The 15,942-nt window shown below is 45.4% G+C and overlaps 3 protein-coding genes and 1 pseudogene across 3 annotated transcripts; 3 read left to right on the top strand and 1 right to left on the bottom strand.

Moving 5' to 3' along the window:
- The first annotated feature begins 2,280 nt into the window (after positions 1-2,280).
- On the top strand, positions 2,281-4,110 carry LOC115732246 (cytochrome P450 93A3). Its single transcript, XM_030662900.2, has 2 exons — positions 2,281-3,174; positions 3,296-4,110. The coding sequence occupies exons 1-2, from the start codon at positions 2,281-2,283 to the stop codon at positions 3,926-3,928; spliced, it is 1,527 nt and encodes a 508-aa protein (XP_030518760.1). The 3' UTR covers positions 3,929-4,110.
- Positions 4,111-5,931: 1,821 nt separating this feature from the next.
- LOC115730096 (cytochrome P450 93A3-like) lies at positions 5,932-7,733 on the top strand. Its single transcript, XM_048286113.1, has 2 exons — positions 5,932-6,989; positions 7,054-7,733. Exons 1-2 carry the CDS (start codon positions 6,081-6,083, stop codon positions 7,672-7,674), a joined length of 1,530 nt encoding a protein of 509 aa, XP_048142070.1. The 5' UTR covers positions 5,932-6,080; the 3' UTR covers positions 7,675-7,733.
- A 1,587-nt stretch (positions 7,734-9,320) lies between these two features.
- On the bottom strand, positions 9,321-10,448 carry LOC125316767 (polygalacturonase inhibitor-like). The gene has a single exon (XM_048286133.1). The coding sequence runs from the start codon at positions 10,408-10,410 to the stop codon at positions 9,409-9,411; it is 1,002 nt and encodes a 333-aa protein (XP_048142090.1). The 5' UTR covers positions 10,411-10,448; the 3' UTR covers positions 9,321-9,408.
- Positions 10,449-11,445: 997 nt separating this feature from the next.
- LOC115733544 lies at positions 11,446-13,277 on the top strand (annotated as a pseudogene).
- Positions 13,278-15,942: the final 2,665 nt, after the last annotated feature.

Here is a 15,942-nt window from a genome sequence, read left to right as displayed (position 1 = left end):
TTATATCAACGTGATTCAGAAGGCATCCTTTGATTTGGCATGCATTGATGTAGTAAAGTTCTAAAAATGATTGCTGCATCTCACCCGGGTTAAGCTTTCACCTATTAGGCTTAAGCTTTTCAATTGGACTTTCTAATAATATTGTTCAATTAGCAAGACCCCGTAATCTCTTCTAGTATATTTACCATTTGAAAGAGTTTACAATTTTCTTTTGAGTGAATCGAATAGAGTACCGACTATGTATGTTATGTGATGTAAAATGCAATCAATAATACCTAAATTGGGGAATCTAAAAAACTCTGCGTTCCCTAGATTCGTTTTGGATCCTTTTAATCATCTCTACTTTACACATCATGGACGATATTGTTTCGTCGCATGCCCGAACATCCTAGTCAAGATGAGTGTGCCTTTGATGTGAGTATTGATGTCTTACGAATTGTGAACCTTTCACTTCAAGATCAACCTAATTAACAAGATTTTCGGTGGTCCAGATTCGCTTATCTCACCCTAAACAAGTTGGAATTACCGATTAACACTTGACAAGGATTTTAAACACAATCATCACTTAAAAACATTCAAATCTTCAATGCCAATGCAAGAAGCCAAAGGCCAAAATCTCTCTCTATGATCCTTGCAAAGTCCGTGGGGGCTGCTCCTTTATGAGGATAGATTCGGGTGCGCAATCATGGAAAAGATGATTGGGTGGTTTATTCTTAAATTTTGCTCGTCGGGAATTAAAAATTTAGAAGAGAAAGATATGATGAGTTCCGAAAGGTTTGGATTTTTGTGTTGCACGCGTGAAGTGGTCCGATTTTTGGCTCCTAGGATTAGGCGATAATGTTCAGATTTCGTTCTCCTGTTGACATAATCCCCGGCAGGACCATTTGGTTCTGATTGCCCTCTATTATATTTACGCTCATTGGACAGTAGGACTCAAATGATGTGAATCTGAAAGGGACTTAAGATGTGATCTTCAAAATTAATCGATGTTACCAACGATGAGTAGTGGGCCAACCATCGCGTGCAAATGAGAAACTCTTCGTTATTTCATATTTATTTTGTATATATGTTCTGCAAAGATTATTGCAAAAGAAAGTTGTTTTCTTTCCCAAAAATTTAGAATCTTAGGAATGCAAAAGCTGAAGAAACATAGACATATGCAAAAAATTCTAACGGAAAGTAGATGTGAAGAAAAAGCTTGACATGTGAGATTCAAGTAATTTGACAGTTTGCCTACGTCCATAGGGAGAGACCGATGAGACATTCATGATTCACAAAGTAGAGATTACAATCGCCAGAATCACGAGTTCTCAATTGGTTTCGGAACCCGGAGTACATCCTTCAAGCCTCACGAGGATGAAATCAAAGAAAAAATAAGTATAAAATCCTTACAAGTTTTTTTTTTCCACATTTTTTTTAGCTCTTAAAAAGTTTCTCAAATTAGGCTTACGTGCAAAATAGGTTGAGATCCCATGTTTAAACATGATCTCATCTTGGACGTACAACAGAATCTCGATACCTCATCCTATAGAAATCAACAATCGAAAGCTCGAATGTGAGTCTATGAACATATCTAATTGAATTGTGCTTCACTCGAAATCTTGAACCAATGAGTTATAGGCAACAATGCTTCATTAATTGCTACATACCATATTGATTCTTTAACGTGGGATTCTTTTGCCTACATACCACATTAAACTTTCTCCTCATGGTTAAGTCACCTGCCTTAATCCCACTCCTCTTAGGCTCCTTTTCCAGATCATTCATTTTTCAAAAAACAAATGGACCATTTTTGCATGGACATTATCTCAAACTCGAATTTGAACCTTGACCGAGCCAAATTTAGCGGAACATTAGCTGCTCCATTTTGGCTCTCCTCCTTCGTTGCGTTGGTCGAGCCAAGCTCCGGTAAACGCATCATTTGCCGCCTTGATTCTGAAGCCACCAATTCACAATTTCACCACCTTTATTTACATGTTCATAAGGCCACTTCCCCCATGTGTTTTGATCATTGTACTAAAGTGATATATTAAGTCGTCACATGACAGATTACAAATGAACATTTAAACAAGTGGTGGGAACGAGCTGTAGATTGATGGTGGATCTTGATCTGGCCAATCAAAACCAATGGAATAATAATAAATAACAAAGCAACTGCTGACAATTGGGGATTAGTTTTAATGCACCCTGTCCGTAGTCCGCACTCTCGCAACAGTGTAGTCGCCCTAGATAAAATGGTAACAAATAATTTCCAAGCTCTTTGAACAAATCAATCAAAACATGGCCTTCTCACAAGACTACCTCCTCCCCCTCGCCCTTTGTCTACTCGCCCTAATCTTGATTCGAACCCTCCTCGCCAAACCTCGAACCGGGGCTCGCCTCCCGCCGAGCCCGCGGTCCCTCCCCGTCATAGGACATATGCACCTCCTGGCTCCGATCCCCCACCAAGCCCTCCGCAAGATCTCTGCCTCCCTCGGGCCCTTGTTCCTCATCTACATCGGCTCGAACCCTTGCGTCGTTGCCTCCTCGCCGGAAACCGCCCAGCAAATCCTTAAAACCCACGAGTCATCCTTCCTCAACCGCCCCAAGAGGGCCAATGCCGACTACCTCACCTACGGCTCCTCCGACTTCACCTTCGCCACCTACGGCCCCTACTGGAAGTTCATCAAGAAGCTCTGCATGACCCAGCTCCTCGGCGGCCCGACCCTCAACCACCTCCTCCCCGTGAGGAGCGAGGAGATCGGCCGGTTCTTGAAAGCCATCTTCGAGAAAGCCGAGGCAAAACAAGCGGTTGACGTCGGGGTCGAGCTCTTGAAGCTGGCGAACAACGTGATATCGAGGATGGCGCTGAGCCGGAGGTGCTGCAACGACGAGGACGAGGCCGACGAGGTCAGGACGTTGGTGAAGGAAATGGGTGAGCTGGCGGGGAAGTTCAACTTGTCGGAAGCGATTTGGTTTTGTAAGAACTTGGATCTGCAAGGGTTTGGGAAGAGGCTGAAGGATGTCAGGGAGAGGTACGATGAGATGATGGAGAGGATCATAAGAAAGCATCAGGAGGCGCGAGAGGAGGGAGGAGAGAGAGTGAAAGATTTGCTTGACATCTTGCTGGACATCTATGAAGATGAGAGCTCGGAGATTAGGTTGACCAGAGAGAACATTAAGGCCTTCATCATGGTAAATCAAGGTTTTTTGCATAATCCTTAGTTAAGTGTGGTGACATCATTCAATCATAAATCATGAATCGTTAGATAATTTTACTGGATTACAAATTAAAGTGTCGTTCTCTTCTGGACAGAACATTTTTGGAGCCGGAACTGATACATCCGCAACGACCATAGAGTGGGCACTGTCGGAGCTCATAAACCACCCGGACGTCATCGAGAAAGCCAGGCAAGAAATCGACTCCGTCGTGGGAAGAAGCCGATTCGTATCGGAGCCGGACGTTCCGAACCTCCCTTACCTCCAAGCCATAGTCAAAGAGACGCTGAGACTCCACCCGACAGGTCCGCTCATCGCCAGGCTCTCGACCGAAGACTCCGTCGTCTCTGGATATGACATTCCGGCGAACACCCGGATCCTCATCAACGTGTGGGCCCTAGGCCGGGACCCGACCCACTGGGAGAACCCGCTCCAGTTCTGGCCCGAGAGATTCATTCAAGGAGAAGGAGTGGATGAGAAGGGACGCCAGTTGGATTTGAGGGGCCAGAACTTTCAGCTGTTGCCCTTCGGGAGCGGGAGGAGGAGTTGCCCCGGCGCGTCGCTGGCGTTGCACGTGATTCACACCACGCTCGGGGCTATGATCCAATGCTTCGACTGGAAGGTCGACGGGTATGTCGACATGGAGGAAGGGCCTGGCTTGTCGCTGCCCAGGGCTCATCCCGTCGTTTGTGTGCCGGTGGCTAGGATCGATCCGTTGCCGATGAAGTGACATGAAGCAATTTTACATATAGTTGATTATGGCTTACGGCTGAATGTGTAGCTTGGGGTGATTTACATGTTTGTCCAAGTTTTGAGTTCACGTTGGTTTGTCTATTCACGTATTTGCAATGTAATCTGATACACCATCAGTTCATGTCGGTCTGTCTGATCGGCCTTTGTCCAACTTGCTAGAATAATAGTAAATCGCTCTAGAAGATTAGCGTGGCGCGGGCCTATAAGCTTATGAAAAAATGATGCAAATAGTCCATAAACTTTACCTAATGTATAATGTGGTCTTCTGAATTTTAGTTCTAAGTACAATGTTGTTCTTTCATTAATTCAAGTTCACGGACAATATTGAACATTTTCATATAGTCTAAAGATTAAATTAAACATGTATTAAAAGTTCGAAAATCATATTAAATAAATTAAAAATTCATGAATAATATGGCATATTACGTATTGAATCAAAATTTAAAGACGTTTGTATCATTATCCATAAACTTACGTGGCAATGCACCAATTCACTGAGGCCATGATTGGACTGGACTGATAATTGCCTACGTGGCAATCCTATTAACATCGTTTTGTGTGAGCAGCCATGAGGCCCGCTCGATTAAGGCCTAGATAAGCTCGTCGACCATAAAGGCCATACCACTACACGCGGCCCAAGAAACCTATCCACAAAAATGCTTGAAGAGCTCATTGGTTCGAGAGTTTTCAACGGACATGTGGCGACGATTGGTCGATTCGGAATATAAAAGGAACAAGAGGTCTGAATCATGTGGAATCCGACCGACCAAGCGACGACCATAGCTAGAGGATCAGAAGCAATTTACAAAGTACCTCGGAAGAAGCGCACAAGTCAGGAGGCAGTAAGAGATTCTTGAGAAGGAAGATCACGACGCGCAATGGAATATCTTATAGTAAAGATGCAGGAGGGATCAAAGTACACACCCGCACATATCTCCAAAGCACATTGAAGACAGAAGATACCCTACCAGCGAGAGACTCGGAGATCACAAGATGCCCATCAGATTCTGAAGAAGATGATTGGGATTAGATTTTGCTTAAGTGTGAATCAAACTAGGTTTTCTTAGTTCCAGTACTTTGTCTTCAGTTACAAAAGCTTATACTTTCTATCTGCCCTTAATTTTTATTGAGAAGTTTGTCTTTACAAATGTTTTAATTGAACAAACGTTCTTTGCAATTTCCCACTAATTGTTGTGCACTGTCTTAGTAATTCGAAATCTACAAAGCCCTGGATGTTTCGAGGCATGTTAGAATCTACTTGCTTTTGATCAGAAGTCAGATTTGGTACTTTCATTAACTATTAATCATTTGCTATCAAGTTCTAATCACTGAACTCATCGAGTTTCCGGTGATCATAACTTGACAAGAACACACATGACAACGCATTCAACTAGTTAGTAGACACATGGAATATCCTCCTCTTAAAGTAGCTATTACTTGTAAATGCACACCACCTTCAGCATCCCTCTAATTATTATTCATGCTGATTGTTTATTAAAGTGCCACTAACTCATTTAAGAATTGTTACTTTGAACTAGTCCTGCTACTAAGATTGATTGCCACATTAGTTCGGAGGAGCAATACACTAGGCCGGCCTCTCTTCTTGGCGCAAGAAGTAGACCAAGTCCTTAGTGCAGGAAAGTCCAAACTGAAGCAAGAAAATGTCTCTCTACCCGCAATCGACATAGGAAGGGTCCAAAGGAAACCACAATTCCAAGAAGAAGGCATTTTAAAAAACTACATCTACTTCGTTTTATTATGCTTTGGCACATTCGTAAATTCCCAAGTTACTCGCCCAACATTGGCCCACACGAGCCGGCCACAAGTGGAAATTTCCTGCTCTTTTCGTCGGATGACTCGAATGACAAAGAGACAAAGCTGCATAGAAAGTGAAAGCGTCTTGCTGATCCGAAGAAACCTTGTCAAGCATATAACATGATGGATCAACAGATTCATATTTTTGCGGATGTAGATTGATAAACTATGCTTTGACTTCGCATTAAAGAGTTTTGAAAGAAATTCTACTTGCCTAGTTTCCCACGTTGCTTGTTAGTAAACCTTGGGGTCTAATTTATGTGACCGCAATTTTTTGAAAAAATCTCCATTGTTGATTCTCAAGCAACCCTCCCATGGCTGATCTCCAAGGCTACATCCTCCTCTTCCTAGTGTGGCTAGTCTCGTTCATCCTAGTCCGAGCCGTTCTGAACCGATACCGAGCCGCCTCTCGTCTCCCTCCGAGCCCCCGGTCCATACCGATTCTAGGCCACCTCCACCTCCTGGCTCCGATCCCCCACCAAGCCCTCCACAAGCTCGCCGACCACTTCGGACCCTTGATCCACCTCTGGCTCGGCTCAATGCCTTGCATCGTTGTCTCCTCCGCAGAGATGGCTAAGGAGTTCCTCAAGACCCACGAGGCCTGCTTCTCCAACAGGCCTTGCAGCACCGCGGTCGACTACCTCACGTACGGGTCGCAGGACTTTTCATTCGCGCCATATGGGCCGTACTGGAAGTTCATGAAGAAGCTGTGCATGTCGGAGCTCCTGGGAGGTCGGACGCTGGACCTCCTCCTCCCGTTCCGGCGTGAGGAGATCGACCGATTCCTCTCGTCGATGTTGAAGAAGGCAGAGGAAGGAGAAGAAGTGGACGTGGGAAGAGAGCTCATCAAGGTGACCAACCATGTGATTTCGAGGATGACCATGAACACGCGGTGCTCAGACAATGACGACGAGGCCAGCGAGGTGAGGAAGATGGTTCAGGAGACGGCCGAGCTCACTGGGAAGTTCAATCTGTCGGACTACATCTGGTTCTGCAAGAACTTGGATTTGCAGGGGTTTGGGAAGAGGCTCAAGGAAGTGAGGGATAGGTTCGATGCGATGACAGACAGGATCATCAAAGAGCATGAAGAGGCCAGGAAGATCAGGAACGAGGGAAGGGGGAGCGAAACGGCCAGAGATTTGCTTGACATTTTGCTTGATATCTCAGAGGATGAGAGCTCAGAGATGAGGCTGACCGGGGAAAACATCAAGGCATTCCTCCTGGTAAGATGAACATTTTTGCTTTTGTAATACGAACTTGCAGATGTCATTTTCAATTTCTTTGCAGGACATATTTGCGGCGGGGACAGACACGTCGGCAATCACCACGGAATGGGCCCTAGCGGAGCTAATCAACCACCCCGAGGTGCTTGAGAAGGCGAGGCGGGAGATTGACACCGTGGTCGGGAATGCCCGGCTGGTCCAGGAAGCGGACATACCTGAACTCCCCTACTTGCAGGCAATAGTAAAAGAGACGCTGAGGCTCCACCCCACGGGGCCACTCATCCTGCGTGAGTCGTCCAAAGCCTGCACCGTTGCAGGCTATGAGATCCCGGCGAAGACCCGGCTCTTCGTCAACGTCTGGGCGATCGGGAGGGATCCTAAACACTGGGAGGAACCCCTCGAGTTCAGGCCGGAGAGGTTCCTGAGAGACAACAACGAGGCACAGATGGATGTGAGAGGTCAGCATTTCCAGATGTTGCCCTTTGGGAGTGGGCGGAGAGGGTGTCCTGGAACCTCGCTGGCGCTTCAGGTTGTGCAGACGAGTTTGGCCTGTATGGTTCAGTGTTTCGAGTGGCGAGTGACCGGCAAGGTGGACATGGAGGAGGGGCCCGGGATCACTCTTCCGAGGGCTCGTCCTCTGGTTTGCGTCCCTGTGGCTAGGCTCCATCCGTTCCCGTCGTTCTGATGATATAGTCCGATCGAATCAAGAAATCGGCACGCCCTTGATGTTATGCTTGTTTTCTCATGAGATTGTTGGTTTAGGAATCTGTTTACAGCATTCCTGGGGTTGTATGCTGCCCATGAATTGCTTCGAAACGTGCTTCTCATAATATGAGTCGATGGAAAGCTAAATATAGAAAGATCTTTACTGCTTTCTCATGTTGAAAATGTATGAGTACAACCGAGTCTAATTAATCTAGGTAGAAAATATACAGAAAAAGGAAAGGATCAATTCATTGATATACAATATTTCAGTGAATCAATCAAGCGTGATCATATTAAATATACGATATTAAGCAGTATCAAGGTATCTTCATCATACCTATGAGAGATAACGATATCAACAGTGCTCAATAACCCTTTAGCAGATTGGGTCAATCGTTCCATAGAATTACTTCCATTGCTTCTCGAGTGAAAATGTGGGTGTGCAAATGGGTGAGAGAAGTCAATAAGTGTAGTGTGCCAAGAATCTTGGCCCAAGATATGGCGTGCGAGCTTAGTGGGTATTAGTGTTACTATTATCAGTACATCCCAGTTAGACTTCCTGGACTATCCACTCCGGGCCGAGGCCCACTTCCGTTGACGGATGCTCCAATTTAAGCCCCGATTCAATCCAAATCGAAAACGGGCAAATTGGTTTGCTTCGGTTGGAGAGGGAGGATGTCCCTGGGTTAGATTGGCTATTTGGCAACCGATGATGTCCGGTCAAAAATGAGGAAAAGAAAGAAGAAGGGTCGGTAAATCACTTGTGATGCATCGCGATAACTTTAACACATGTACCGTTACCAATGCTAGTGCAAGTTAGTAAATCACTTGTCCAAACCGTCTATGATAGATATGAAAGACAATAAATCGATAATTCCCAATTTACAAACGATATAGTTAAAAAAAGTTCTCTAATATCAAAAGACAATTTTATAGTAGTCTTTTCCTTTTTGTGAAGAAAGTAAAAAGGTACTATTATCATTTGTGAAATTTCTCGGTGTCGGGCCGATCCATCGATACAACAGTTGGGATTGTGGAATTCACTTGGGGGGGGTGGTGGGGGGAGGTGCGGAGGGACCAAATGAACGAGAAGATATCGACACGAGGCGTGGTCCGAAAACAACGTGTAAGTTTGATCTGTGGAAAGGACGAATCGACGGTGGGACGCACCGAAAACAAAACTGCGGAGCTAGCCCCTTTGTTCTCTTCTGAACACACACGCACACGCACACCCGCCCCCCCTCCCCCCCCAAAAAAAAGGAGGAGAAGAAGGCTGTGATGGATATGGATGTGCATATGCGGATACGGGGGCCCACCATGCAAGCTGTATGCCAAAAACCTACGTTGCACAACGAAAAAAATCAAAAAAAGCTGCTACAACTTGCCTTATTTGATCTGACTTTGACCCTTGACCACCCATCCATATGACCGCCAACAGTGGAGTCCAAATCTTGAAGCAAGCTAGCTTATTTTTTTGGGTTTCTAGGTTTAGGATTCGAACTCTTCTTTTCCATAAAACACTGGAGTTAATGCACTGAAGACTTAAGAACCAATCGTGTGGATTTAATGCATTATAGACTTGAAAGAAGTATAATGATTCAAAAGGCTTCTGTTTTTTTATTTATTTCTGATCAAGCGATGGTAATTAAACAACAGAAGTAGACAAGCTGGTTTGCTCAAATCTTAGAGCGTCAGCTAAGGTGAGTTCTGTTTTTCACTTGCAGCTATCAAGAGGAGCACCGCACAAGCATCGGTTGTGGAAGTACACCGAGTAATCGAAGCTCTGCAACCGCCCGCCCACCGGAATCTCCCCGCACAGGCGGTTGTAGCTCACGTTCAGGTACTGCAGCTCCAGACCCGCCATGGCCTTTGGAATCGACCCATAAATCTTATTATGGTTCATGTCCAGGGACGTCAGGCTCTCGTTGAACTCCACCTTCGACAGGTCGAACTCGAACTGGTTCCTCGAGATGTCGATGAGGAACGTGCTCTTGTTCCTCCCGAACACCAGCGATGCGTCCCCCTGAAGCCTGTTCCGGGACAGGTCGAGCTTCCCGAAGTCGACGCCGGCGAAAGTCGCCGGAAGATCGCCGGAGAGGCTGTTGTGGGAGAGGATGAGGTAGAGGTTGTTCCCCTTGAGGTTAGCGAGGGAAGCCGGAATCTTCCCCGTGAGCTGGTTGCGGTCGAGGCCGAGATAGCCGAGGCCAGGGATGGTGGAGAGGGAGGCGGGGATACCGCCGGTGAACTTGTTGAAGGAGAGGTCGAGGGAGGTGAGGTTCTTGAGCTGGCCGAGGAAGGAGGGAATGGGGCCGGTGAGGTTGAGCCAGCTGAGTGTCAAGAAATTCAGGTACGCAAGCTTGGTGAAGGACTTTGGGATGGGGCCGGAGAAGTTGGAGAGCTTGTGGAGGGTAAGGCGTTGGAGGTAGGTGAGGTCGCCGATAGCAGAGGGGATTTGGCCGGGGAGGTCGGAGGCGAGGAAGAAGAGGGAGATGACGCGGTGGGTCTTGCGGTCGCACTTGAGGCTGTACCAGTAGCAGCAGTCGGTGTCCGGGTTCCAGGAGGCGAGGAGGTAGGGGTTGTTGAGGGCGGACTTTATACGGAGGAGGACCTCCTTGTCCTCCGGGTGGCAGAGGACGGCGGAGGCGGGGCGGAGGAGGAAGGAGGAGAGGAGGGGCAGGAGGAGGAGGAGGAGGAGGAGGAGGCGGACAGGGGACATTGTTGACGGTGGCTGCGGTGGCAATGAGTTTTGGATGAGTGAGGAAGGAGGAGGCGTGGAGAGTTGTATTTATAGGAGGAAGCTGTGTGCGGCAACTGGGGGAGGGTTCTTTGGTTTTGGACTCATTTAAGATTGTTTCTACTTTTAATTTTCTTTTTGTAAAATTTGGCGAATTTATACTTTAACTATTAATTATTATGAAACGCTTGTTGACATGTTTCAAAAGATTCATGCTTCGACCCGTGAATATTGTGAAACTTAGAAAATCTTATTTTATTTTTGAATTTTGAGTGAAATTTTAAATTTAAATCAAAGGTAAAAAAATATCATGTGCCTAAGCATAGGCCAATTGCCTATTCATTTTGATGGCAAACGAAATGAGTACGCAAGGAATCCAATAAATTTGCCATGGTTTGATTCGATTTTGATACACATATTCTATAATTTCTTCTATATACATCGTCACAAATGATTTTTTTCTAAAAAGCGAAGTATACACCCTTTTTTCATTTCATGCACGAATTGCTTGTGGAATTACTATTCTTTGTTTTAATATGCAGATGATTAGCATTAGTTTATAGTAAATCTTGTCAATTGGCCCACATGCTGAAAATAACTTTGAAGTAAGGGCCATTATGAGGTATGGGAACCACCGCTCGTCACTTCTCAAACACTTTGGATCCACTTTGCCATGCGCGGACGATCACCCAACATTCTTCCTTTACGGTTCATGCATCACCTATTCTTCTTTTACGGTTCACGATAAGTTCCGATTGTAAGAACGCAGAAATATAATATTTTTCAAAAATTATGTGATTACCTTAATTCACAATGAGATTAAAAGTTTATTTTGAATCACAAAAAAAAATTGAATATTATTATAAAGTCCATTCTTTTAAGAATTTATGATTTATAATATATTTTTATTTTTCAGTTATCCCGAAATTATTATGCCATATTATTTCGGGAGAGGAAAGGAAAAGGTCTTCTGTCATTGAGATAGAACTTTGATAAGATATTAGTATAAAAGTACAAATGGCACGAGGTTTACTCCAAGTGCAGAGTCACACTTGGACCAGTCAAGGACGAAGGCTATCTCTCCTCGAACCACGTGTCATTCCTCCACGTGGTTCGGCATCATAAGAAGCGACCAATGAAGAGAGGAGAAGGGGCCTCCGCTTGGCATTTAAGATTTGTCCATAATTGACTGTCGAAAGGGACCATCAGACTCGAATGAGCAACTTCTGGGACGATATTTTTTTTTTGCTACGACTACAAAGTTAACCAAGGCTACATCCTCCTCTTCCTAGTGTGGCTAGTCTCGTTCATCCTAGTCCGAGCCGTTCTGAACCGACACTGAGCCGCCTCTCGTCTCCCTCCGAGCCCCCGGTCCATACCGATTCTGGGCCACCTCCACCTCCTGGCTCCGATCCCCCACCAAGCCCTCCACAAGCCCGCTGACCGCTTCGGACCCTTGATCCACCTCTGGCTTGGCTCTGTGCCCTGCATCGTTGTCTCCTCCGCAGAGATGGCTAAGGAGTTCCTCATGACCCACGAGGCCCGCTTCTCCAACAGGCCTTGCGGCACCGCGGTCGACTACCTCACGTACGGGTCGCAGGACTTTTCATTCGCGCCATATGGGCCGTACTGGAAGTTCATGAAGAAGCTGTGCATGTCGGAGCTCCTGGGAGGTCAGACGCTGAACCTCCTCCTCCCGGTCCGGCGTGAGGAGATCGACCGATTCCTCTCGTCGATGTTAAAGAAGGCTGAAGAAGGAGAAGAAGTGGGCGTGGGAGGAGAGCTCATCAAGGTGACCAACCATGTGATTTCGAGGATGACCATGAACACGCGGTGCTCAGACAATGAAGACGAGGCCAGCGAGGTGAGGAAGGTGGTTCAGGAGACGGCCGAGCTCACTGGGAAGTTCAATCTGTTGGACTACATCTGGTTCTGCAAGAACTTGGATTGGCAGGGGTTTGGGAAGAGGCTCAAGGAAGTGAGGGATAGGTTCGATGCGATGACAGACAGGATCATCGAAGAGCATGAAGAGGCCAGGAAGATCAGGAACGAGGGAGGGGGGAGCGAAACGGCCAGAGACTTGCTTGACATTTCGCTTGATATGTCAGAGGATGAGATCTCAGAGATGAGGCTGACCGGGGAAAACATCAAGGCATTCCTCCTGGTAAGATGAACATTTTTGCTTTTGTAATACGAACTTGCAGATGTCATTTTCAATTTCTTTGCAGGACATATTTGCGGCGGGGACAGACACGTCGGCAATCACCACGGAATGGGCCCTAGCGGAGCTAATCAACCACCCCGAGGTGCTTGAGAAGGCGAGGCGGGAGATTGACACCGTGGTCGGGAATGCCGGGCTGGTCCAGGAATCGGACATACCCGACCTCCCCTACTTGCAGGCAATAGTAAAAGAGACGCTGAGGCTCCACCCCACGGGGCCACTCATCCTTCGTGAGTCGTCCGAAGCCTGCACCGTTGCAGGCTACGAGATCCCGGCGAAGACCCGGCTCTTCGTCAATGTCTGGGCAACCGGGAGGGATCCTAAACACTGGGAGGAACCCCTCGAGTTCAGGCCGGAGAGGCTCCTGAGAGACAACAACGAGGCACAGATGGATGTGAGAGGTCAGCATTTCCAGATGTTGCCCTTTGGGAGTGGGCGGAGAGGGTGTCCTGGAACCTCGCTGGCGCTTCAGGTTGTGCAGACGAGTTTGGCCTGTATGGTTCAGTGTTTCGAGTGGCGAGTGACCGGCAAGGTGGACATGGAGGAGGGGCCCGGGATCACTCTTCCAAGGGCTCGTCCCCTGGGTTGCATCCCCGTGGCTATGCTCCATCCGTTCCCATCGTTCTGATGATCTGATATAGTCAGATCGAATCAAGAAATCGGCACGCCCTTGATGTTATGCTTGTTTTCTCATGATATTGTTGGTTCAGGAATCTGTTTACAGCATTCCTGGGGTTGTATGCTGCCCATGACTTGCTTCAAAATGTGCTTCTCGTAATATGACTCGACGGAAAGCTAAATATAGAAAGATCTTTATTGCTTTCTCATATTGAAAATGTATGAGTACAACCGAGTCTAATTAATCTAGGTAGAAATATACAGAAAAAGGAAAGGATCAATTCATTGATATACAATATTCCAGTGAATCAATCAAGCCTGATCTTGGACCAAAAAAAAAAAATCAAGCCTGATCATATTGAATATACGATATTAATCAGTATCAAGGTATTTTCATTGTACCAATAAAAGATAACGGTATCTCCAACAGTGCTGAATCGCCCTCTAGCAGATTGGGTCAATCGATCCACGGAATTACTTCCATTGCTTCTCGAGTGAAAATGTCGATGCGGAAATGGGTGAGAGAAGTCAATTAGTGTAGCTTGCCAAGATATGGCGTGCGAGCTTAGTGGGTATTAGTGTTACAATTAGCAGCACATCCCAGTTAGAATTCCTGGACTATCCACTCCGGGCCGAGGCCCACTTCCGTTGACGGATGCTCCAATTTAAGCCCCGATTCAATCCAAATCGAAAACGGGCAAATTGGTTTGCTTCGGTTGGAGGAGGAGGATGTCCCTGGGTTAGATTGGCTATTTGGCAACCGATAATGTCCGGTAAAAAATGAGGAAAAGAAAGAATAAGGGTCGGTAAATCACTTGTGATGCATCGCGATAACTTTAACCCATGTACCGTTACCAATGCTAGTGCAAGTTAGTAAATCACTTCTCCGAACCGTCTATGATAGATATGAAAGACAATAAATCGATAATTCCCAATTTACAGACCATATAGTTAAAAAAAGTTCTCTAATATCAAAAGACAATTTTATAGTAGTCTTTTCCTTTTTGTGAAGAAAGAAAAAAGGTACTATTATCATTTGTGAAATTTCTCGGTGTCGGGCCGATCTATCGATACAACAGTTGGGATTGTGGAATTCACTTGGTCAAATGAACGTCCATGTTAACCCAAAGGCAAAGCATCGTCTACACCATCTATTCTTGGCCGTTTTGCAGGAACTCCGCGACAATCTCGCATCGTCCTGGGCTGCGCATTGCGCGTCGCGAGGGTGTTTGTACGACGTGGGGGGGGGGCGCTGAGGGACCAAATGAACGAGAAGATGTCGACACGAGGCGTGGTCCGAAAACAACGTGAGAGTTTGTCTGATCTGTGGAAAGGACGAATAGACGGTGGGAAGCACCAAAAACAAAACTACGGAGCCAGCCCCTTTGTTCTCTTCTGAAAACCCCCCCCCCCAAAAAAAAAAAAAAAAGGAGGAGAAGAAGGCTGATGTGGACATGCGGATACGGGGGCCCACCATGCAAGCTGTATGCCAAAAACCTACGTTGCACAACGAAAAAAAAAAGCTACTGGCTTAACCGTGTGCAGTATTATAATTATTGCTGATCACACTATTCGTTCAATCAATGAGTAATTTATGCAAAATATGCAATGTAAATTTAGGGTTAAGATTATATGATTCTGGACACCGTTAAAAAAACATTTTCCAAATATAAGCACCCATTTAACCAAGGACTCAACTTGCCTTATTTGATTTGACTTTGACCCTTGACCACCCATCCATATGACCGCCAACGGCGGAGTCCAAATCTTGAAGCAACCTAGCTCTTCTTTTCTTTTATTTTTTTGGGTTTATAGGTTTAGTATTCCAACTCTTCTTTTCCATAATACATTGGAGTTAATGCACTGAAGACTTAAGAACCAATCATGGGGAATTTATATTTTGATTACCATCTAATGCGAAACACTTGACATATCGACAAGTACATTATTTTCGAAACTTAAAATAACTTGCTTCATTTTCAACTTCTATAGTGAAAATTATACATAATGGATAAACATTATTTGTGCAAAATCGGTCAATTCCTAAGCTGTCTTGATAGAAAATAAAATGAATATTTATGGAATATAGTATTTATTTTTTGCTGAAATAGAATCTTGCCAAAACCATTTTTTTTTTTATGTGTGGTCACATTTTGCCAAAACTTAATTCGATTCAATTTGTCCGAGGAGGAAGTCAATGATAGACCTAACCTAAGCTTGAAATTTGACCCTTCTCAATTTAGCATCAATCGCCACAAGAAAAATATGGGTTTATAACATTTGATGGCTCCCATGTAATTCTCAAATCTATGACACGATTCTTTTGAAAAATCAGAAACTCTCCTTGAAACAATTGAGCTTTCGTGCACCATGCTAAAAGTGAAAAATGCAACTTCTCGTGACAATATTTTTGGCTACAACTACAAAATTAGTCAATAAAAGTCGACAAAATGCGATGCTGCTGTTGTGCTGGTCTAGTGGATTAGAACTTGGTTTGCAAAGTCAAAGGCCATAGGTTTAATTCTTCACTATTCATCCTCGCTCTCAAGAAATCTTAATTGGTCTACAAGGATGGGGATGGGCTTATGGGTAGCTTTCTTGTCCCTCGCATCATTAAAAATGCTAATGCCAGGTCACCCACACGTGCATTTTCGAAGCCGCATATCCATGAACCC

The sequence above is a fragment of the Rhodamnia argentea genome, chromosome 10 (genome assembly GCF_020921035.1).
Source record: "Rhodamnia argentea isolate NSW1041297 chromosome 10, ASM2092103v1, whole genome shotgun sequence".
Taxonomy (NCBI): Eukaryota; Viridiplantae; Streptophyta; class Magnoliopsida; order Myrtales; family Myrtaceae; genus Rhodamnia; species Rhodamnia argentea.
The sequence above is the reverse complement of the archived record's forward strand: the minus strand, read 5'-3'. Positions and strand labels throughout refer to the sequence as shown.

What these genes read in the sequence shown, in the direction of transcription:
- LOC115730096 (XM_048286113.1), top strand. Translation starts at nt 6,081, where the DNA reads ATGGCTGATCTCCAAGGCTACATCCTCCTCTTCCTAGTGTGGCTAGTC. An exon ending in ACATCAAGGCATTCCTCCTG is followed by an intron (nt 6,990 to 7,053) that starts GTAAGATGAACA and finishes ATTTCTTTGCAG; the next exon opens with GACATATTTGCGGCGGGGAC.
- LOC115732246 (XM_030662900.2), top strand. Translation starts at nt 2,281, where the DNA reads ATGGCCTTCTCACAAGACTACCTCCTCCCCCTCGCCCTTTGTCTACTC. An exon ending in ACATTAAGGCCTTCATCATG is followed by an intron (nt 3,175 to 3,295) that starts GTAAATCAAGGT and finishes TCTTCTGGACAG; the next exon opens with AACATTTTTGGAGCCGGAAC.
- LOC125316767 (XM_048286133.1), bottom strand. Translation starts at nt 10,410, where the DNA reads ATGTCCCCTGTCCGCCTCCTCCTCCTCCTCCTCCTCCTCCTGCCCCTC.